This window comes from Charadrius vociferus, unplaced genomic scaffold (genome assembly GCF_000708025.1).
Source record: "Charadrius vociferus isolate BGI_N301 unplaced genomic scaffold, ASM70802v2 scaffold170, whole genome shotgun sequence".
Taxonomy (NCBI): domain Eukaryota; kingdom Metazoa; phylum Chordata; class Aves; order Charadriiformes; family Charadriidae; genus Charadrius; species Charadrius vociferus.
The window spans coordinates 27,107-50,959 of record NW_009646407.1 but is presented as its reverse complement, the minus strand read 5'-3'; the positions used below and the strand labels follow the sequence as shown (position 1 = coordinate 50,959).

Sequence of the window (23,853 nt, the reverse complement as noted above, 5' to 3'; positions counted from 1 at the left end):
ACCCACACCACCACAACCCACCCCCAAATTGTGACTGCTCTTCTTATAGTTCGGGCATGGGTCATGTGGTATGGAATACCTGCCCCCTGCCGGCTCCTGGGGGAAATTAACCCCATCCCTGCTGGAACCAGGACAGCTTCCAACACCGTCATAAGGATCTTGAACTCCAGCATTTCATGGTCACTGCAACCAAGGCTGCCCTTGAGTTTCACGTTCCCCACCAGCCCCTCCTGTTTGGTGAGAACAAGATCCAGCAAAACACCTCTCTTCATTGGTTCTTCTATCACTTGGAGAAGGAAGTTAGCATCAACGCATTCCAGGAACCTCCTGGATTGCTTATGCCCTGGTATGTTGTCCCTCCAACTGATATTGGGGTGGTTGAAGTCCCCCATGAGGACTAGGGCTTATGAACGTGAGGTCGCTCCTATCTGTCTATAGAGGGCCTCATCTGCTCGGTCAGGTGGCCTGTAGCAGACCCCCACACTATAACTTTACCTATCCCTGCCCTCTCTTTAATCCTGACCCATAAGCTCTTGGTCAGCTCTTCATCCATCCCCAGGAGGGAGCTTCATGCACTGCAGCTGGTCCTTGACAAAGAGGGTGACACCCCCTCCTTGTCTCCCCTGCCTGTTTTCCTAAAGAGCCTGTATCTTTTCATTCCAACACATTCCAGTCGTAGGAGCCATCCTACCATGTCTCAGTGATGCCAATAAGATCATAGCCCTGCAGGCACATGCATGTCTCTTGCTCCTCCTGTTTATTCCTCATGCTATGTGCATTTGCATAGAGGCATTTAAGTTGGGCCCTCGATGAAGCTGATTTACTGGCTGGAGTGGCTGCAATTCCCTTGTGCTGCACTCCAGGTGCTCTCCTGCTTACCTGTGATCTTTCTCTGGGTGCCAGTTGCTGTCACTGGCATCAAACTGGTAGGCGTGGGATGGACTGAGGTTCCCCTCCCCTGGCAATTTATTCCTATAGAATATTATAGTTTTCACTCTTTTAACCATTAGGATGTTTGTCATGTTTGTATGTCATGCAACATACAAATTTGATAGCGTTCATTTAAATGATGGTCCTGCACAACTTTTGTTCTTCATCGCTCACACCCTGATTAACTTCTAAATTTACTGGTTTATTATTCTGCAGCAAAAAGTAGGAGTGCTTTGTAGTTATTCTCGCTGCATCTAGATGAGTTGGCATTTGCTCTGTTTTGAAGTGAGATGCAATGAGTGTAAGGTGAACGATTCACTGTAATTCTGTGTGTTCCTTGGGATGTCAGGTCTAATATTTTCAGAAATATCTTAAGTACCATTTTGAAATATGAAGTTCAGCTCCTGTTGGTATCAGTTGTTCACTTCAGTGTATGTGTTCAGAACAATTCAAAGTCCAGCAGCCTACACCTGGACATCCAGACTATGAAGATTTTTATTTTTTTTTTCTTCCTATGCTGAGGCTAGTTCTAGCATTACAGAAGATCTAAGTGAATGAGTATAGGAGAGATGTGGATATCCAGGCTAGTATTTGCCACCTTCAACTATGAAGTTACTCCTCTTTTCCTGTGATCTCTGGTTTACTTCTCCTTGAGTCTTCCAGCTTGTGGAAAAGATCAGGCCATGAGCTTCAATTGAAGTATTGAAGTATAACTGTATAACTGAGGTTTCCTGAGAGCAGAATTTGAATGCTACTTGGCATGGTGGGATTCAATTTGTGTATTTCAATACAACTATAATATTTTTTTACTAGGTAACAAAACTTTTCTTGTATAGAGCTGATGTTGAATGTTCTCTGAGTCATTCAGTTTGGTTTTTGGTGGTTTTTCATTTGGTTTTGGTTTGTTTTTTGTTTGGTTTTTCTTTTTTTCAGAACTGCTGTTATTTTTGCAAACAATAGCAGTATTTGGCAGAAGTATAGCAATTGTTCATTCAAAACGAGAATAGATTTCTGATGGAGGGCTTCTTGCTGTACTCACTGTGTGTATTTAAGCCTACAACTTATTTCTAGAAGTTGCGATGATGTGCTGCCCCCCCAGCCCCGCCACTTTATCTCCTGTAACCCTGCCCAAGCAATAACCACCTGTGGTGATCATAATGGGTGCATCTAGTTACAATGGCTGCATCCAGCTCAAAGTGGTTTCAGGGAGATGAATAACAACACAGTAGTCAAGGGCTAATTTGAGAAATGCGCCCACCTAACTACAATACCGGCACTGTGGTCGATATGCAAATATGACTATAAGTAAATCATCTTACCCCCATAAATAGTGAACAGCCCAAGAGCCCTTTGAGCTCTCCTGCATGGCAGAAGGCTGCACGCCACAATCTCCCCTTGAGTAGGGATGCCTCTCAAGGTTACTTTTTGAGACGCAGAGACTCCTTGCCGCAACAGATCCTTGGTAAGTGACTGATAGCACGCTAAACTTTGAAGCTTCATTATGATTATATCTTGGAGTGACTGTGCACATATAATCCTTTAGACATAAACCGTTGACCAAGTCTGGGACTGGGATTGGATCCAGCTGGACCTAGACTCCTTTCTGAGGAGTTTAGAAAGCAAGGGGATCCTCTCTGAACCTCATGACTCAATGGGAGGATCTCCCTGACGGTTTTGTCTGACCCTGCTCTATGCAGTAAATAACCAAGTGTGCCTTGCCATCGAATCTTGTTAAACCACTGTCACATTTACTATCAAACTTTGTTAAATCGCTGTTTTGTATCAATAAATATATTGTTGTTTTTCTCTACGAGTGAAGTGCATCACTCCATTTGGGACAGAAGTAAGATTTTGATGTAGTAAGCTTGTTTGGCTCAGCATATGTTTCCTGTCATTCTTATTAGTGTTAGAATGTCACAATAGCTGTTTGAAGAGATCTAAGAAACTTTTTTCCCTGGTCTTCTCTAAAACACTCAGAAAAAAGGCTTTCTTTCATCAGGTATTTATCATTGTTTGCATATCTTATTTCTAAGTATAGACTAATCTTCTGAATTATTCTCTCACCCGATGACCCCTCCCCACCAAAGGGAATTGGGAGGAAAAAAAACAAGGAAACCCGAGGGTTGAAATATAAACAGATTTAATAGAATAAGATTAGATAGTTAACACTAATAACACTAAAGAACCAATATTGATCCCAATACCGATACAGAATATACAAAGATTATACTCAGCCAATTATATCAGTCGGAAGCTGTGCCCTCTGTTGCGTTAAAGGGCAAAGTAATTTGGCAGAAAATAAACCCCCTTGCATTCCAGCCTGTATCAGAGGGGCTGGGGGCGGCTAAGCTTAGATTCTGAGTGATGCCCAATTCGGCGTTAAAAGTCCGGTTGCGTTCAATATGTCAATTGAACTATCACGATTACGGATGCGCTAATAACACCATACACAATTTGATCTAGTGGCATTCCATGAACTAGCATGACCACACTTAAGGATTTGGGTCATGCTATCTGCCTTGCATTCCAAAGTGCTGCTACATTTCCCCCTTTTTTGTTTTATGCCGACGATCGCAAAGCCAAAGCAGCTATCACTCTTGCTTCTGTCTTTTGCATGCTGCAGATGGTATTCCCCCGATCGCGTTGGTATCTTGCCTGGCATCCTTCCTCTCTTAAGCTATTTTTATACTATTTTTTACCTTTCAGGTGGAGCTTGAGGGACTCTAGTCATACATACTTTTGCTTTGATTGGTGTAAAATTCTCTCGCTTCGCTTTTAAAGGTATAGACTACGAAAAATTCAGAGCACAGACTCCGTGGGGAGTGGTCGCACCTTGGAGGCGGGTAGCTTTCTGGATGGAGGTGTGTTTTGGTATTATAATGACATTATAATGAGCAAAGGTCACCCAAAGGATAGCATTTTATCAAAAAATGACAGATCGTTGGCTCAGGGTAACAATTAGGCAGCTTATCAGGTCCATAAGACCTTCAAGGGTTCCATTTTATCACAGAGTATGGCCACGGTGTCTCCACTCTGCTCCATCCTCCACACCGTTTTTCTTAGAGTTAGCGCACCGGACTCCCCCAATGTCATTAACATCTAAGGTTGCCTCGGGAGCCTTTATGAAATGTATCCTTTGCACACCAGCTGCACTCTGTCCCTGGAAGTTTCATCGATGCTGTACTTTTCTTCAAAATGTGAATATAATTTCTAAGTCACCTCCAGTAATTATCCCACACTCTCCCAGCAGTGGACAGCAAATGTTGGACACTGCAAGCGCCACAGCTTTGGGAGGAAGGGAAGGCCTCAGGGGTCCAGCATCGGGGCAAGAAGTTCTCGGGATCACTGCCATTAAAGAAGAGAGCACTTTGCAGTAAACTTTCTAATTTATACTGAATGTGATGTTCATGGTATGAAATAATCCTGTTGGCCAGCTTGGGTCAAATGCTCGGGTCTCGCTCCTCCTCATCCCCACACGTGGCTAACTCAAAAACACTGAGACCTTGAAACCCACATACCTTAGCTGGCTATAAAGTATTTTCACCAGTTCAGTCACTAGAGTCTTCTAAAAATGCAGTTTTCCCAAGCATTAGAAGACTACTGAAAAGTAAAGTTACCGAAAGAGGAATTAGTCCTGTGTTGCTCAAACCAGGACATTTATTGAGAGCTGTGTTAATCTAGTTTTGTAAGAAGCTCAGGATGGAATGATGTCATTTTGGGGACAGAGAGAGAGGTGGATATTTACAGGCTTTTTTTAGTGAAAACAGACTTTTTTAGAGTTTTATATGATATAATGATATGTGTTGACTCGTTGCTTGTATACATATGCATACATTTACTGAACTTTTTTTCTCTTCTAGGATCCTTCTGTTACACAAGTGACAAGAAATGTTCCTCCAGGGCTAGATGAGTACAATCCTTTCTCTGATTCAAGAACAGTAAGCACAGTTATTTATTAATAATGCTGTTAATCTTTTTAGGTAACATTTGTGGGGTATTGTTTTTAGAGTTTGGGACTGATGTAAAACATACATACTAGGGGACAAGAGGCTGGAGAGCAGCCCCGTGGAAAGAGATCTAGGGGTTTGGGTTGATGGCAAGTTGAATATGAGTCAACAGTGTGCCCTGGCAGCCAAAAGGGCCAACCGGGTCCCAGGGTGCATCATGCACAGCATAGCTATCTGGTCAAGGGAGGTGATTGTCCCCCTCTACACTGCACTGGTTTAGCCCCGCCTCAAGTACTGTGTGCAGTTTTGGGTGCCTCAATATAAGAAGGACATGAAACTACTAGAGTGCGTCCAGAGGGGGACGACCAAGGTGGTGAAAGGTCTTGAGGGCAAGACTTATGAGGAGTGGCTGAGGTCACTTGGCTTGTTCAGCTTGGAGAAGAGAAGGCTGAGGGGTGGCCTCATTGCAGACTACAACTTCCTCAAGAGGGGCAGCGGAGGGGGAGGCGCTGATCTCCTTTCTCTGGTGACCAGTGATAGGACATGTGGAAATGGAATGAAGCTGCATGAGGGGAAGTTCAGATCAGACATTAGGAAAAGGTTCTTCACTGAGAGGGTGGTCGGTCACTGGAACAGGCTCCCCAGGGAAGTGGCCACGGCACCAAGCCTGTCAGAGTTCAAGGAGTGCCTGGACAACACTCTTAGTCATATGGTTTAGTTTTATGTAGTCCTGCGAGGAGCAGGGAGTTGGACTCAATGATCCTTATGGGTCCCTTCCAACTTGAGATGTTCTATGTCAAGGGATAGCTAGAGGTAATGGAAGATGTGTAAGGATAGGTAGTCCCATAAAGTATTTGTAGGATTCAGTGGGTTGGTTGACTTAAATGAGCTTTGACCCCTTAAGGAAAGGTGGCTCCCTGAACAGGTGCCAAACCAGAATTGAGTTTTTCCTCTGTTCAATAAGACTTCTGGTAGTCTGTCTTTAAAGCAAGTAAAATTTAGAAGAACATAAAGTGTGTGAATGTGGCACGCTTCCTCAGTGTCTTGCTTTTGATTTCCATTGTGCTTATGAAAGTGCTGTTCAGAATAAGAAACATTGCATTTAAGTAACAGTCCACAGGCTATGAATAGTTGCGCTGTACTAAAAGGAATGATTTATATCTGAGAAATACAGTTGTTTTTTGCCTCTAATTTGTAAAGTTTTAATTTACTTTGTGCTTATTTTCACCTGGAGGGGGGGAATACAAGGAATGGGGTAGTAAATTCATACTGTAACAGCATTTCTCAGTGGTTACTTTTGATAGTGAAGATCTTGTGCAAGATCTGCAAAATGTATGGATGATTACTGTCTGTCAGTATAGTTTATAAACTTTCAAATACTATATTTTTCAAACACAGGCTTATATTTCCTATGGCAAGTCTGGTAGTACCGACAGGGAATGCTGGTATTTGAGTCTTTGCAATGCAACAGTAAGTTGTTGGGTTTTTTTTGTGGTTGTGTTTTTGGTTGGTATTTTTTTAGCTAGCAGCAATATCAAGTCTCCAAATTTTTTTTTTCTCCTAACTCACAATACCACAAATTGTATTTGATGTATTTTTTCTGAAGCTTGAAGAGTTTCAAAATTGCGTTGTACAGACAATAAGTTATAAATGTTTAAAAACAGTAGGTCTTGTTTAAGAAAAAATAAATCTAGAGCTACTCTGACTTTTTTTATTACTTATCTACTCATTTTAACATGCAGCTCTGTGGGAAAAGGTAAACTGAAGTATATGGCTAAGGTTATCTGGCTTCTAACAGTCAGCTGTGCATATATAAAAAATTCTAATTGCTCAGTACAGATGTCGCTCATACAAAAATTGGGAGGATGGGGGAAATCTTGAAGTTGGTGTTCAGATCTACTGAATATGTGCAATGTTCATGCACTGTGATTCAATTAATCTATGGAATATTGCCAAATTCATAAAAACTGTTTATTGAATGAGCAGTTCTTTCTGCAGAGGAAAAAAGGAACTTTTTCAGGCTTTCTTTTCAGTAAAGTATATATTCAGCTAAGAGTCCAGTAATAATCAACCTTTAGATTATACTCCCTTTCCTCTTTCCGTATCTTGTGGATGCTGAATATGTAAAGAAGCATTCCATAATTATATGCATTTGCAGGAATGTGGTTAGATACCTGAGGGTACGCTCACAATTCCATGTGCTCACCTCTTTTCCTACTAGCTTTGTGTGCAAGAGAAGGGCATACTATGTATGTACAAATGTATGCAACAGGAGTAAGGGAAGATAAAGTGGAATTGAATGCCTTTAAAGATTCGATGAACAGAGGTAGAAATCAGGGTCTGTGAATATTAGACTTGGAGGATTACAATGCCTATCAAGGTAGAGATATAAATTACTCTGTATTTTGTGTGCTGCTCAGAGCAAAACCATCCAGGTGGTTTCTCGGGGCTTTGATTTGCTGCTGTTCCTTGTTCTGCCTTTGTTGGGAAGCTGAGTCATCTTGAACAGTTTTGTGCAGGTAATCCCACTTCTAACATTTGAAAACCTTAATGGCACCAGCAAGCAGAAAGGATATATGCTGGTAGTAAAATATGTCCTGGAGATTTGTGCTCTTCAGTTTGAGAATCACTGGCCTGTAAGACTTTAAATGATGTTTGTGTTTCACTACGAGTAGCAGTGTGTAGTTGTAGTTTTTAAGGAAGTTGAGAATGGTGTGCTTCAATACATCTTAGCTAATGCTAAGATGGTATCTTACAGTCTATAGCATTAACACAGCATTAACCTTCTTCCCCCCTTCCCTCCAAATTCAAGTTAATAAAACAGTCTGGACTGCACAAATATTTCTTCTCTGCAAATCCAGGCAGGGGTACAGGGGTATGTTTCTTCTGTGAGAAAGTGACTTCAAACTCTGAATACTGACATTGATTGTCTTAGCTCAGTTGTGTTCTCCCCTTACCAAGGGAGATGCTGCCTATCAATTCTTTCTTGATTATCAGGATAGGACAGGGGGAAAAAAAAAAAAGTAAATTGTATTTTATCCCCCCCCCAATATTTTTTTTTTTTTTTTTTAGATATTTCAGTGCATTCACCTTTTCTCTGTCAACTTACATATTTCACATCTGCAGCGGGAAATTTGGTAGGAAAATAACATATAAGACATAATGAAGAAAATGAATGGGCATAGGAGACTAGGTCTCAAGTGTGTCACCACCTTGATCTCTAACATGAGAAATCAGGAGTTTCTTTTTTGGCTTCTTATCAAATTTCAAAGCTTGTCTTATTTTTGATTGTTAAACCAAACAGAGTTTTCAGTGAACGGTATAAATGTCAGACTAAATATCATTGCCTGCATCTTCAGTGCTTTTGTCTCCAGCTCTAACAGTTGCCATGGAGAGGGCGTTGTGTCTTTTTTCATGTTTCTGAAAACAAGAACAGATGAGATTAGACAATTAGTATTTCTGCTTCATCATTTAATGAAACTACTGTCAAAGAAGGCTTTTAAACTCTTCCAGCTTCTACAAGTATTGCTAATGCAGGTTGAACTCCTTTGGGCACTGTGTGTATATATGTATAACGTGTAGACACAATAATGCATATAGCATGCACTTTCAAATTGATACATCAGAACTTTGGAAAAAAATATTACTAGAGGTGGGTGGGTTTTTTTTGTTGTTGTTGGTTTTAAGAGGCATATTTCAATGGATTTTTTTCAGTAAATTCCTGGACAACTCCTCTCCTTCTGTCTTGCATCCACACACAGTGAAGTGTTTATCGGAAATAAGATTGATCAGCTACACCTGGCTTCCTTTGGAAGTCTTCCCCCCCCCTATTCCTGGTGAATAAACTACTTCACCCACATGGGAAAATCTATTCAAGAGAGAACTTCTTCTGAGTATTTATCTCCAGCCAACCTCTTCTCTTCAGGAGAGGTCATACTAATTTGCTTTTTCTCCTAGTGCGACTGTGACAGCAAGGCATGAAATAAAAAGATCTATTCCAGACGTACAATTTGGGGTAGGGACAAAAAGGGGTGCTGTAGAGAGAGGTTAGTTAAATTCAAGATATAAGTATCTTGCTGTAATCTGTCAGTGAGGGTCAAAGACCATGGATCTGTGACGTAAAGTCTCTAAAAAAACAGTTGACTTGGTTCCCCTGGCCGAATGTGGGTGGTATATCATGATATGATATGATATTATTCAGTGATGCCTGGAGGTTATTGCAGTCCTCACAATACAAGTCTGAGCAATTAGTGTTAGAGTTAAACCCTTAAAAAAAACAGAATTGCCAACTATCTGTCTTGCTGCGAATGTCTTGTCAATCCTATCTAGGCTGTAAGTCAGTCAGGTGTCTCTCTTCTATATCCAAATCCCTAAGCCACCAATAGCACTTGGAAAGGCAACCAACACCCCATTGACAGACATATATGACAAAATAAGTGCCAAGTCATAGGTTGCAAGGGACCTATGGAGGTTATCTTTTTCAATCTCTGGTATTCATAGTCAGTCACTATGTCACATTGCTCCAGCATCTTGTTCTGGTGAGTTTTGAATATATTCAGGGATGGAGATCCTGTGACCTCACTGGGCAACCTGTCCCAGTGTTTGGCAGTTCTTGCAGTGATTTTTTTCCCCCTAATATCTAGTTAAGTTTGTTGTGTTCCCAAAAGTAATGTGCTGTGTGATAAAAGCAGCATCATCTTTTCCCTGCAATCCCATGTGTATGCTGATCAATAAGGGAGTTAAGATGTATCTGTTTCATTTCTTATACATAGTAAATTATGTATCAATTAGGGCAGAATTCTACAGCATTGGCCTAAATATGTGGATAAGACAGTCTTTCTGTCAGGGTTTAGGCCAGACTGGCCACTGAGGCAAAATGACAGATGCTCTCCCCTGCCTCTCTCTCCAAGGAGAGGATGGAGAGAGAAAGAGACTTATGAGTTTAGAAGGAACTAAACTACTTATTTATTTCCTTTTAATAAGATATTAATAATAAAATAATAAATCAATGAATGAAATATATACAAAACCGTATCAAGCTCCCAGGCTTGAGAGGTGGGCCCATGCAAACCTCATGAAGTTCCACAAATACAGGCTCAGTGGGGTACGGCTGGAAAGCAGCCCTGAGGAGAAGGACCTGGGTGTGCTGATTGACCAGAAGCTCAACATGAGCAAGCAATGTGCGATCGCAGCCCAGAAGGCCAACCGCATCCTGGGCTGCATCAAAAGAAGCGTGGACAGCAGGTCAAGGGAGGTGATTCTGCCCCTCTACTCCACTCTCGTGAGACCCCACCTGGAGTACTGCGTCCAGCTCTGGAGTCCCCAACATAAGAAGGACATGGACCTGCTGGAGCATGTCCAGAGGAGGGCCACGAGGATGATCCGAGGGCTGGAGCACCTCTCCTGTGAGGACAGGCTGATAGAGGGGGCTGTTCAGCCTGGAGAAGAGAAGGCTCCAGGGAGACCTTATTGCGGCCTTCCAGTACCTAAAGGGGGCCTATAGGAGGGCTGGAGAAGGACTTTTTACAAGGGCATGTAGTGATAGGACAAGTTGGGCAACCTGGTCTAGTGGGAGGTGTCCCTGTCCATGGCGGGGGGGTTGGAATTTGATGATCTTCAAGGTCCCTTCCAACCTAAATCATTCTTTGATTCTATGACGATCACGTCACCAGCAGGCACGGGGAAAGTCCCAGACTGGGCTCAGTGATGGATGGGAACTGGTTTCCAGATCTGGATTCAGGAATGCAGGGATCGGGATCAAAGGCAGATGAATAAACAGAGTACTCCTTGGATGATGGCCACTGAATAAAGAGGGCTGACCCTTTGATCCCTCAAAGCTCTGAGGAAAAAGTTGTAGAACAACTTGGGAAATTTTTTTCCCCAAACTGGGAAGCTTTCACCATCTTTACGGTTGTAAGAGTACTAATAGAAGATAATGATGTTGGAAAAAGCCAAATCAATTGTTTCTTTACAAGGTAAGTGTCTTGAACTTGAATTCGTAATTGAATAGGCTTTAGAGAAGCAGTAACTTGCTGGAAACAGGTAGTATTCAGCTGAGTGTTAAGAAAACTATAATGGAAAATTGCTAAAGCATGAACTAGAATGTACCTCGGCTGGTCTTATACTAGAGGAAGGGAAAGTGATGGCTGGCCTACTTGGTATAGAAAAAGCTCTTAAAAGGATTCAAGAAGTTAAGAGGCCAGAAGGTACAAGTTATTTACTGGACAAATAGAAGGGAATGGTGGGGAAGTCTGCTAATCATAAATGTTTGTTGGTTGGTTGGGTTTTTTGTTTGTTTGGGGCTGGTTTGTTTGTTTTTAGCAGAACTGTACACATACAGGGGCTTTAACCTTCAAACAGACATGGAAGTTGCCTTGACTGCTGAGTCATTCCTGCATTAAGTAACGGACTGCAGTGTGCAGATCTGACAACATGAGACTCGGGGCAGCTGCTTCCTTGCACTGCAGTGCTTGAAGAAATAAGTCTGGAGTGTCCTCCTTCATGTTACTATAGCAATATGGCTGTATGGTTTGGGGGGGGTGGGGTGTGAGGCCTGAAGGAAGATCACAATCCCAGTCATATTATTACAGAGTATCCAAAGGGCCAATTAATTCCTAATCATGTACTATCCTTGAAAAAGTCACGATAGCCTTTCAGTTGCAAACCTCCATGGTGGTCATGACTGTCCAAATATTCAAGTCAGTCATACTGGTTACTGTAAGAATATATGGAATGTGAGAGCATCTGTTTCATTAAGGTTATAGACCTTTTCAGTTCAAAGGGAGTAATAAGTAACAGGGAAAGTGATAAACAAAACCAGACAGAAACACAAACCAGATAAGTGATAACAGAGACATAAAGTAAGAGTAAAACTCTTCAGCCACTAATTGATGGGCCATTAAGAAACAGCAGGTATAGCTTTGAAGAGGTTCAACCCGGACTTTGTACCTGATAAGAAGGGCGAAAGGAGATAAACATGAATATTATGGATAGTTGAGGGGAGCCTGTGGGGCTATGCAAAATTTATTAAGGAATGGTTAGGGGAATAGTCAAAGGAACAATTGGGGACTAGGGAGGAACAAGGAGGAGACTAGCGAAGAGAATGGATAAAAGGGGCTGGTTGCATGTAAGTTGCTACCAGTCAGTACACTTGTCTGACAGAGCTATGCATCTAATCACTGCAGTTATTGTTAAATCCTTTCTTAACTATCTTTCTGTGAAATTTCACTCTATACCATCTGTGAGTGCTGCAGGGTCTAGGTGCCAGGAACTGGAGATACTAGAGTGAGTGAATTAGGTGCCAGCAATTTGGTCAGACCCCAGGTAGTAGTGGTCTGTATGCCTGCAGTGTCAACAACTGAGTATTGTATTAAGGTTTAGGTTGTAAGGGATCTTTAAGATCATCTAGTTCCAACCCCCCTGACATGGACAGGGGCACCTCCCACTAGACCAGGTTTCAAAGCCCCATTCAACCCGGCCTTGAACACTTCCAGGGATGGGGCCTCCACAACTTCCCTGGGCAACCTGTTCCAGTGCCTCACCACCCTCAAAGTGAAAACTTTCTTCCTAATATCTATTCTAAATCTACCCTCTTCCAGTTTAAAGCCATTCCCCCTCATCCTGTCACTATGTGCCCTTGTAAAAAGTCCCTCCCCATCTTTCTTGTAGGCACCCTTCAGATACTGGAAAGCTGCTATAAGGTTTCCCTGGCACTTTCTCTTCTCCAGGATGAACAACCCTAACTCTCTCAGCCTGTCTTCATAGGAGAGGTGTTCCAGCCCTCTGATCATCTTTGTGGCCCTCCTCTGAGGGGCCTCCTCCGAGTATCTCGGTGTCAGCAGCTGGAGGGACCGTGGGTCATAGGGCCTATGTGTTTGGGGTGCCAGCAACTGGAGGGACCAGTATGTTTTCCTCTGTGTGTATGTGTAATTTATATATATGTATGTGTTTTCCTCTGTTTGTGTACATGTGTAATTCACTAGCAAACTTTAAGCTGGACTAGCTGGCAAATAGAAGGAAATCCTGTCTCTGGGAATACTCAAAGTCTGAGCCAAAAGCGAGTAAGGGAGTCCAGGGTCTGGGCCTAGATATATGGCAAGCTGAGAGCCCATGCTGGTGTTTGAGGGAGCTGCGAGGGTGGGGAGACGCTTGCGAGATTAGTGTTTGAATGCATGAATCTGCCAGTGAACATCAAGCTGGCTTAACTGGCAAACAGGAGGAAACCTGTATACTAGGTAAGAGGGCCCCAGATCCAGGCAGGTATATCAGACGGGCTGAGAGCCCATACTCACATCTGAGGGATCTGCAGTTGTTGGTTGCACCGGGCTGAATAGCATGGACTCAGCATTGTGAACCACGGCAAAGTTTATTAGCATGTGCAGCTATAATATAGTTACAGATATGGATCTCAACTATGTAGCCAAACAGGTTGTTCACGTCCTTTGCACTCTTTGTTCCTCACAACATCCAATCACACACAACCAGTGTTCTGGTCATGCTCTTTTCCCATGCACACACACAGAGCTGTGTACTTTTGAACTCCTGTTATGGTCTGGCTGAGGTCTATTTCTACTTCTTATTATGTCTTCGTTAACTGTTTCTCAGGCCCGTTAACTGCTTCTCAGGCCCGTCGACGATGCTGCTATCTGCCTTGCATTCCAAGGTGTTGCCACAGTTGGTGTGCTTGTAAATCTGGAGAGTGAGGCATGTGTTTTTCAATAGTGAACTTCAGTGCCGGAGAGGAATGAGACATGAGTCTGTGTACCTATATTTTATGTAGTTCTGATAGTGTTATGTGGGGGTGTTGTTAAAGATAGTGCCCTGCCTGTGGCAGCTTGTGTAGCTGGCTGTCCTAGTGTCCTTGGTATGTGTGGTTGTGCATGTATTTGTGTGCATCTCTGGGATATGCACTCAACCTTGCTACTAGCCGAACCTGGAAACAGGAAAGCAGCAGCTGTATCCATAGGCCTCGGACGGAGAGACCTCAGAGGGTCTGAAGGTGTGCTGGACTAGGCTCCAGCAGTTGGAAAGGTCCCCAGGTCTCAGAGTCCACTGGATGAGGTAGCTTTTATAACATCTCTTAACAGCTTTTGTCCCCCAGCCCCTCTTGACTTAGGATTGCAGGATGCACAGCCCCTGCTACAAATCACTGCTTTAGTCTCTCTTATTCTAGGGAGCACAGGCTCTTACCTAGGCATGTGCATAGTGGACAGCAGTTCTAACATTGTATAGGTGGCCAGCTAGCATATAGTGGAACCTAAACAATGCAGAAATCTGAATCCAAAGAATCTTGTACATAATTAGTTCCTTATATTAATGTCATCTATCATATATGCCATTGGCTAGCATCTTTGATTATGTATCTCTAATGAGCTTTCTGATCAGTTCCTTTATTCATAAACGCATGCATGTTCCAGTCATTAGCAGCACTGCAGGCTGTTTGGACAAAGTGCCTTTCAAGGATAAGTATCTTTGAATTCATCGTTCAAATATTTTCTAGTCTGCTAATCCAACTTTAAGCACTATTACAGGTGTCTGTGAAGGGCTACTGGAGTCCTTACTGGAGATTGTGGGCAGTCAGTTGCTCATTAGTCTAGCAGGCAGCTGCTTGGCAGTTATGCTTTCAAAGCTATATTGTTACTTTAGACACAGAACTACAATAATGAGACTTTTCTGAGGCTTTTGTAGCATTGCTCTGGCCTACAATTCATAACGCATAGAGTTTTTGTTCAGTAGCTATTTGTTACTCTGGTATAGTGTTTGTATCTTATGTTTGAAGCAGATGATAAGACTCTTGATGGTTGTCTAGTTTTTGTAGGAGTTCTCTTACAAGAGGCCTTTGTCCTTATCATAGAACACTGACATAAGGAATAGCAGTACTAACTTATTAGGAATAAGTGGTTCTCTGTCTTAAAAGATCACAGAATGGGGAAGTCTTTCATGTTGCAAGCTCTACACATAGAAAGATGTGAATTGTAGTTTTCTCTCAAGCATATTTAAGAATAAAACAGCATCATAGTAGGGTTATACTGATCTGCTTTGGTAAAGTTCAGTTGATAACTTATCTAGGCAGTAGTAATTTCCTTGGTTTGATAGGTACTGGTTAATATTGTGTATGATAGAGAGATGTGGAGAAAGTCAGAGGAGATGACAAACAGGAATAAGCAGGAGAGGATTGGAGGTGGGGGGACCAAACCAAAAAAACAAAATCGCAAAATTGAAAAAAACCTGAGCTACTAAAAGCTTCTTGCAAGATGTGTTCTTATAGGTAACGACCAAGAGACCGAATTGCTACTGGTAAAACTAGATACAGTACATACCGGTGGAATAGTTTAGCAATAGATTGTGGATACTCAATTAGAAAATTTAATATCGTACATTGCTTCTCTAGTTAACCAGGTGATATAAGCCTTTGTTAAGTAGAAAGCTTTGGAAGAAATTACTAATAAATTACATTATGTTTGACAATATGAATAGTCACTGTTAAATCCTGCAGTTCTCAAACAATAACTGTCCTTCTTCATATTCCTGTCTGAACAAAATTTACTTTCTACTGATCCATAAAATTCCATGTGTGTTTATAGCAAGTAGTGCAGTGTAAAAACAAACAGAATATAGTTATATATAATAAAGCACCACAGAATATAGTTATCTTCTTTTTCCTAAAGGTTATAAGTATTGCAGGCAGCATATCAGATTTCCAGTTTATCAGTAACACTTCCTTTAAAACAACTGGATTAGTTCTTACAGAGTTAATGAAAAGATGTTTATTAGGATAGGAGACTGTTTCCCTATAAAATGTTTCTTGTTTTCTTAGCCTCCAGGAAATGCGAAAATGCCTAATGTACCCAGTACCCAGCCAGCAATAATGAAACCAACAGAAGAACCACTTGCTTACACACAAATTGCAAAGGTTTGTCTATAACTTTCAGGCACTAGGTTCCTTTCAATTATAATAATATAAATACACTTCTGGAATAGTGTCTTTTATAAATAAGAATTGCTTTCCTGATGATTTATGAAAACTAATACTGCCTTTAAGTAATCAGTTACTGCATGAATTCGTGTAATATTAGGTCAGTCTTCATCTATAACTGGAGATACTTAATTATGGAAAATAGACTTGGAATATTTATGTTGTGTTTGTTTTTTTTTATCAATAACTAATGATGCTTGTTTTGTTCAGGATCATGCCTCGGCCCAGGCAGAACTGCTAAAGCGTCAAGAAGAACTGGAAAGAAAAGCAGCTGAACTAGATCGCAGAGAAAGGGAAATGCAGTGCCTCAATCAGCAGGGGGGTATGCATGAAAAAATACTTTTTTAAATTGCAGAAATTTCACTTTTTCTTAGAAACTGTTTTAGTTTTACAGTGACATTGTGAAACAGATCAAAGAGGGGTTTTTATAATCTCTTCAGGAAAAGAAAATTTATCTCCTTTGGGACAATGCATACAGTGAATAATAACTGGCCTGGCCTGTGCAGATTTTCACAGCAAAAATTGTAATTGTGGCCTATGTTACATGTTACTCTGCTACCAGATATTTTTATTCTAGGTTAATATCCAAGTAATACTATTGAATAGAAATGGAGCAGTTTGAGAAGAAGTAAAAGTAACTTCATAAGTAACATCTCTTTATCTTTTGTCAGTATTTATAGCTGTAGGAGAATTTTCCTGTTTTGAAACATTTTCTTGTCTTTTGCTATGTTACAGACACAATATTCTATGCAAATAGCAGAAAGAATTATTCTATTATTAATATTTTGTTATTTTTTCATATGTGTCCTGGTTCTGGCAGGGATGGGGTTAATTTTCCCAAGGAGCCAGCAGGGGATACAGGTATTCCATGCCATGTGACCCATGCCCAGGTTGGCAGGGGGGAGCTAGCCGGGGGAGGGGGCAGGAAGTCGAGGCGGGGAGCGGGCTGCCGCGGTCTGGGTCCGGTCGGGAGCGGCGGCATTGTAATAGCGTTCGTATATTCCTTTACTGGTGTTATTGTTATTGTTTTCTCTTGGGTTTTTTTTTTTTTTCTGTTCCTTTAAACTGCTTTTATCTCAACCCACGAGTTTCTGCCTTATTCCTTCTGATTCTGCCCACGGCTGTGGGAGTTGCGCGAGCGGCCGCGTGGTTCTTTGTTCCCGGCTGGGGCCAAACCACGACAATATGATACTTTGGAACCCTTAATCAAGATCCGTATATCATTTTGCCACAAACTGTATGTGTGCTGTGTGAAACCATCAGTTTTCTTACTGCAATTTCACAGATGAGAAGATTTAGATCCTCTTAACTGAAGATACTTTGCTAGAAGTAGATCTATGGGAATATTCCTTTTCAAAAGGAAGAACTTCAGACTGAAGTTAGAAAAAAACCTAAGCTAAAACAAAAAAACCAAAACACTATGTGCAAGGTTGACTTTGTGTGATCTTTTCACTTGTATCTAGAATTGACTGTTGTATTTCCATATGTGCTGTGTTGTTTTTTTTTTCTCCTGTGGAAATAGGAATATAGAGCGGTATGATTCCAGATTGCATAATTGCTTAGTAATTCAAATTCTCAGGGAACTTTATGCCAGTCATATGCTGGGATCTGGGAATGGGGAATTGCTATTCTTCTTCTAAGGAAAAGAATCACGGTGATATTGTCCCTACATTAAACCCTTTTTATTTTCTCAGTATTTATTCTTTTCAGTCTCTTTATTACAGAATCACAGAATCACAGAATGGTTAGGGTTGGAAGGGACCTCTGGAGATCATCTAGTCCAACCCCCCTGCCAGAGCAGGGTCACCCACAGCAGGTTGCACAGGACAGCGTCCAGGCGGGTTTTGAATGTCTCCAGAGTGGGAGACTCCACCACCTCTCTGGGCAGCCTGTTCCAGTGCTCCACTACCCTCAAAGTAAAGAAGTTCCTTCTCATGTTAAGATGGAACTTCCTATGTTCAAGTTTATGCCCATTACCCCTCGTCCTATCACTGGGCGCCACTGAAAAAAGACTGCTCCCATCCCCCTGGCATCCTCCCATTAAGTATTTGTAAGTATTAATAAGATCCCCCCTCGATCTTCTTTTCTCTAGACTAAAGAGACCCAAGTCCCTAAGCCTTTCTCCATAGGAGAGATGTTCCAATCCCCTAATCATCTTCGTTGCCCTTTGCTGGACCCTCTCCAGCAGTTCCCTGTCTTTCTTGAACTGGGGAGCCCAGAACTGGATGCAGTACTCCAGATGCGGCCTCACCAGGGCAGAGTAGAGGGGGAGGATGACCTCCCTCGACCTGCTGGCCACACTCTTCTTGATGCACCCCAGGATGCCATTCGCCTTCTTGGCCGCCAGGGCACATTGCTGGCTCATGGTCATCCTGTTGTCCACCAGGACTCCCAGGTCCCTCTCCACAGAGCTGCTCTCCAGGAGGTCAGCCCCCAACCTGTACTGGTGCATGGGGTTATTCCTCCCCAGATGCAGCACCCTACACTTGCCCGTGTTGAATTTCATCAGGTTTCTCTCTGCCCAACTCTCCAGCCTGTCCAGGTCTCGCTGTATGGCGGCACAGCCTTCTGGCGTGTCAGCCACTCCTCCCAGTTTTGTGTCATCAGCAAACATGCTGATGGTACACTCTATCCCTTCATCCAGATCATCGATGAATATGTTGAACAAGACTGGGCCCAGTACTGACCCCTGATGGACACCACTTGTTACTAACCTCCAACTAGACTCTGCACCATTAAATCTGTACCTCTTCTCCCAGGCAGTGATTTTTTTGTTGTTGTTGTTTTTTCATTTCCTTCTCCATATATTGCTCTTGATCTAATTTCACTACCTTATATTGATGGTCTGGATTGATTACTTGTCTCTTCCAGGCTTCAGGGACAGTTTTGTTCATCTATATTGTAGGGAACATAACTCTGATACCCCATGCATGTTTCAGGATATTTCTAAAATGGGTATTTACTGTGTTATTAGGTTACAGTTGTTCACATCAAAGTGCTTGAAGAGTCCATGAAGAGTCTAAAGGATTCTTTAGGAAGGCTGAATGGAGAAGAGAGAGCTCTTAAAGGTTTAAAGAGGATATTGGGTTTTTGCCAAATGACTGTGTAAAAGATGCTGCAAATCAGAAATTGTATGTTGTGACTTAGGAGAACAGTATTCTTTTCCTTCTGATTTCTTTTTTCTTTTGCACACTCATTCAAATTCCTTTGGAAAACTGTAGAGAAGTTTTGATTGGAGGGCAAGGTCTTTTGCAACAGTACTCTAGCTATTTGTATTCAATTTAAAATGCTGGCTGCACATCTAGGACACTGTTGATGCCTTTGGTCTTCTCTGCTCAGGTCCTGTGCAGTATTGCACTTGAGCTTATTAAAGTATGCTGCTTCCTATGTCAGCTAATTCATTTGGGCGTGCCTGAAAATCCTTTTCTAGGCTTGCATGAAGCTGCATTCATAGTGTAGGCATGCCACTGAAGTTATGTTAATAGGCCTTGAGATGGTAACTTGTGTGGAATGAAATAACTAGCTAGCTCTTTGCTTATCAAGATGCAGTCTTGGAATATGAGTATCCAAAGTGTATTTAGAAAAAGGCCACTTGGTTTTTGATCTCAAAGCATCTCACCAAGCTGTCTTTCAGTCTTAGTTGAAAATTTTGAAACCTGTGCCACAGGGGTGGGAAAGCACATGAAATAAAATTCTTAAATAAGAACTCGAACTATTATAAGATATCTGATTTTTTTTTTTTTCTGTGACTCTGTCTTGAAACTGTTGGTCCTGAAAGAAATAACCATATACTGCAGAACGACAATCTGAATTATTATCAGATATTTTTCATATAGGAAATCCCAAATAAGTTTTTAGTATGGATGGGAATATTACTTGATTACCTTCTGTATGCTCCCTCTGTAAATCCCCTGCTCTAAAAGGCTTGATAAAAAATGTTCAGTGGAAGAGACAGAAAATTTAACAGATACTTAGTGCCTTGGACCTGTTTGGACAGAACTGTCAGCTTCATCTTGTCTGAGTGGTGAAAGAAATAAGAAACAATGCCAAGTGTGTAAGCTTTGCGAGTTTTCTGTTCTTACCAGATGAACTGCTAGTAAAGATATGGTTGAAGATAGAAATTGCAAGCAAAACCTTGTCAGAATTTCAAATAAAGGTGCCTTTAGGTTAGTCTCTAGTTCAGCTCCACTTTTGGAATACGGTGGTTAATGTATCTCTTGCATCCAGAATTTGAAATGGTATGGTAAAGGTTTGTTGTAGTTCTCTCAGTTGAATCTCTGAGTCTATGCTTGGTATGACTTGTGTTCAGCAGAATGTACGTTCTAGTCTGTAAGCAGATCAGCATACAGGAAATCCAAGTGTCTGATACTGTGTTGTCCTTTGTGGTGTCCTGACTCTGTCACACAACTGTATCAAAATATATTGATGCTGTCAGGCATCTTGGGGGGAAAAAAATAGTAGTTTAGACCATTTAAATAGCTGCCTTTCTTCAGGCTTATGGGCTTTTAGGTAAAGCTTTGACTGTAAACTGTATTGGGAACTAGTTCAAAGTGTTAGATATATCCAGGTGTTACAAATATCAGGATTCTGAGAATGAAGAATGTTTTTCAGTCCTCAGTCTTAGTGTTCCACAAAGTATGAGAGTATGGTGGGACTTTAGGAAATGTGCATTTAAAAGTCAAGGAACTGTGAGAAATTGGTTTGTGAAGAATTCTCTCTTCTCGTGACTTTATAGGAACTGTCAGATGCCTGATTAGTTTTTTACATATATAAAATATTGTACTGTCCTGGTTCCGGCAGGGATGGGGTTAATTTCCCCGAGAAGCCGGCAGGGGACACAGGTATTCCATGCCATATGACCCATGCCCAGGTTTTGAGGGGGGAGCTAGCTGGGGGAGGGGGCAGGAAGTCGAGGCTTGGAGCAGGGTGCAGCGGTCCGGGTGCAGCGGTCCGGGTCGGTCGGTGAGCGGTGGCACTGTAATCGCGTTCGTATATTCCTTTACCGGTGTTATTGTTATTGTTTTCTCTTGCTTTTGCTGTTTTGTTAAACTGCTTGTATCTCAACCCACGAGTTTTTGCCTTTTTCTTCCGATTTTGCCCGCGGCTGTGGGAGTTGCATGAGCGGCTGCGTGGTTCTTTGTTGCTGGCTGAGGCCAAACCACGACATGTACTTTCCTTAATCTGTCTGCACTTCGTTGTATTTTATTTCTGAAGTTTATTTTCAGTATTGTGTGAGGATTGCTGATAAAATTCTTGGATTTTGGTAGGCCAAGTTATCCATACGCTTAAACTTGTGCATAAAACAATTTGAACAAGTCCAAATACATATCTCTTTCTAGTATACAGAGATTAAAACTGTATTATAAAGCACTTCTTTTTTTTTTTCTTTTTTTTTTTCTGGTTTGCAGGTAGAAAAAATAACTGGCCACCTCTTCCTGAGAATTTTCCAGTGGGTCCATGTTTCTACCAGGACTTTTCTGTAGACATTCCTGTAGAATTCCAGAAGACAGTAAAGATTATGTACTATTTATGGATGTGTAAGTATTTAAAAAAAAAAAAAAAAAACCAACCCAACAACAAAGTGCTTATTCAAACGTGATGATACATACCTGCTACTTTGGCTTTTGCAACATCTGTAATGAGAAATTGTTTTAAATCCAGAAGTCAAATGTTGAAGTGAAATCTTTTTATTAGCTTCAATTTTGAAAGTATTGGATTATTTCATAGAAAATTCTGTAGAAAAAAAGGGGGAGGATTACCCTAAGGCAGTTTGGTTATAGTATATTGCAGTTTTCTGTTTAAAATATTTCACCATTTATTACATTAGAAATAATTTTACTGTTTTTTTTTTTTTAAATCAGCTTATATATTAAGAAATATAATTCACAATCAATTTTAATGGACTTGTGAGTTTAAGAAGCGTAATATCCATTTGCTTTATAATAGACAGTTTTATATAGTTTACCAGTTTTGGTCTACAGTGGAGGCAGTATCATTTTAGTCTATTAAAAAAAAAAAGTGTAAAGTAAATTAGCTGGAGAATCAGTCCATGTTACAACTATCCTTTGTACACCAAGTCTTTGTGGGGTTAAGTTTGCCCTCATTCAGGTGTTATGATTTGACTGGAGAAATGCTGGATGAACCAAATGCACAAACACCATGACATTTGCTGCTTCTGCCTTGTCCACTGTGATGAGAGCCTAATAAATAATCTGAGAATGATGAAATTGCAAAGATTTAGCTTCTTTGATGCTGTTGAAGAAGAGTTTGGGAAGACCCTCCTGCCGAGCCGTAAGGTTCAGGCTGGACACCCCCCCACCACCCTTGCTTTCTAAACTCCTTCTCAGAGAGGAGTCTAGGTGCAGCTGGATCCAGTCTTAGCCTCCAACTGTAGAAAAAAAGTTCAGACCCTAGGTTCTGTCACAGAGTTGGTTTAATACAGCTTGAGCTGGGTGCCTCTGAAGAGGGACCCCCTTGGTTATTTGCTTGTGCTTTTAAAGGCCTCACAATCTATTACGTAAGCTATTCATGCACCTGTTCATGCAACAAGCGTGTGTCTTTTGTCCAATCTAATTGTTCAATGGTTACGTGTCCTCTTCAATGACTGGAGTTTTGGTGCAGGTGCCTTTACCTTCTTACACAGTTTCATGATCTCTTTGTCCCATCTGCACCTGGATCTCATCTGTCTTCTGCTGACTCCAGGTAGAATGGTCCCTTTCTTCATTTCCAAGAATTATAGTTCCCTTTCCTTTGATCATAATGGTCACTCTAATTCACATTGCTAAGCATAATGCAATATGAATCATTAATATTACATATAAAATTTCATTATGTTAGTTAGGTTACAATATATCAGTCATGCAAAACTACTAGCCATTCTTCTTGGACTAAGAAGGATTTCAGCCTAAATTCACTGTGTTGCTAGGTTACAGCTTGTGGCCTAAGGCTTCACCAGTATAGCTACTCATGCTAAGCAAGGCACATGATTTGAATAATTAAGTTTAAGATTACTTCAGATCCCAACAGATGCCATTAATATATTTTTAGCGTACTAAGGGCATGTGAATTTCAGAACTTTTCTGTATTTTTTTCAAGGCTCCATATTTAGTTAGCAAATCTGTGTAATTTTACCTGTTAATCTGGTAATCTTATTACTATGATTGAACCATGTAATTGAAAAACATAAAATGAGCAATCAGCACTGAATCAAGTGAATTCCACTTCATTGTAATCCACGGCTTTCTATATTCATTGTTGGGTCATTAATGTTTAAATAAGCAATTAAATCCACTGTAGAAGGTGGGACTAGTCACACTCCTAAATCTGACAGGCATTTAAGTTTTAAATGCAATCTAAGATCAAGTACTTGAAAATTTTAGGATAGTTACTAATTCTGGCCATTTGCAGGACTGAGTTCTAAAAGTGCCATATGATTCAAGGACAAGGTGAAGTTGGGCGGTGAGAATGGGATTATTAACTCTGCTTTTCTTTTTCTTTCTTATGGCAATAAATAAAAGAAGCAGTGACATTATAGTATTTCAAAATGTATACGAGCTGTGCTCTTATACTAACATGACAGATTTTCTTCTAGGTAGACTGAGATTTTTAACTCCCAGAAGGGCAGAGGAGGAAGAGAGAGAGACTTATGAGTTTAAAAGCAACTAAACTACTATAATGAAATATTAATAATAAAATAATAAGAAGGAAATAATGAAATATATACAATATATACAAAACCGTATCAAGCTCCCAGGATGACGATCACATCACTGGTAGGCACTGGGAAAGTCCCAGACTGACAGATGGGAACTGGATTCTGGATCTGGATTCCGGAATGCAGGGATCGGGATCAAAGTCAGATGAACAGACAGAGTCCTTCTTGGATGCCAGCCATTGAAGAAAAAGAGGAGTGACCATTTGATCCCTCAGCTTTTATACTGAGCATGAGGCAGATGGGATGGAATACCGTGTTGGTCAGTTTTGGGTCACCTGTCCTGTCTG

The 23,853-nt window shown here is 41.2% G+C and overlaps 1 protein-coding gene across 3 annotated transcripts in view; it reads left to right on the top strand.

Annotated features, from left to right (window-relative positions):
- Positions 1–4,796: 4,796 nt before the first annotated feature.
- LOC104295760 (secretory carrier-associated membrane protein 1-like) overlaps positions 4,797–23,853 on the top strand; it is a 31,877-nt gene continuing 12,820 nt past the window's right edge. Inside the window, exons 1-5 of one of the 3 annotated variants that reach the window (XM_009895554.1) lie at positions 4,797–4,868; positions 9,207–9,209; positions 15,694–15,789; positions 16,063–16,174; positions 21,261–21,389. In XM_009895554.1, coding sequence (XP_009893856.1) covers positions 15,712–15,789; positions 16,063–16,174; positions 21,261–21,389 — 319 coding nt within the window. In that variant the 5' untranslated portion in view covers positions 4,797–4,868; positions 9,207–9,209; positions 15,694–15,711. Of the gene's footprint in view, positions 4,869–5,543; positions 5,547–9,206; positions 9,210–15,693; positions 15,790–16,062; positions 16,175–21,260; positions 21,390–23,853 lie in introns of all 3 variants that reach the window. The other 2 variants (XM_009895545.1, XM_009895562.1) reach the window with 2 other exon arrangements.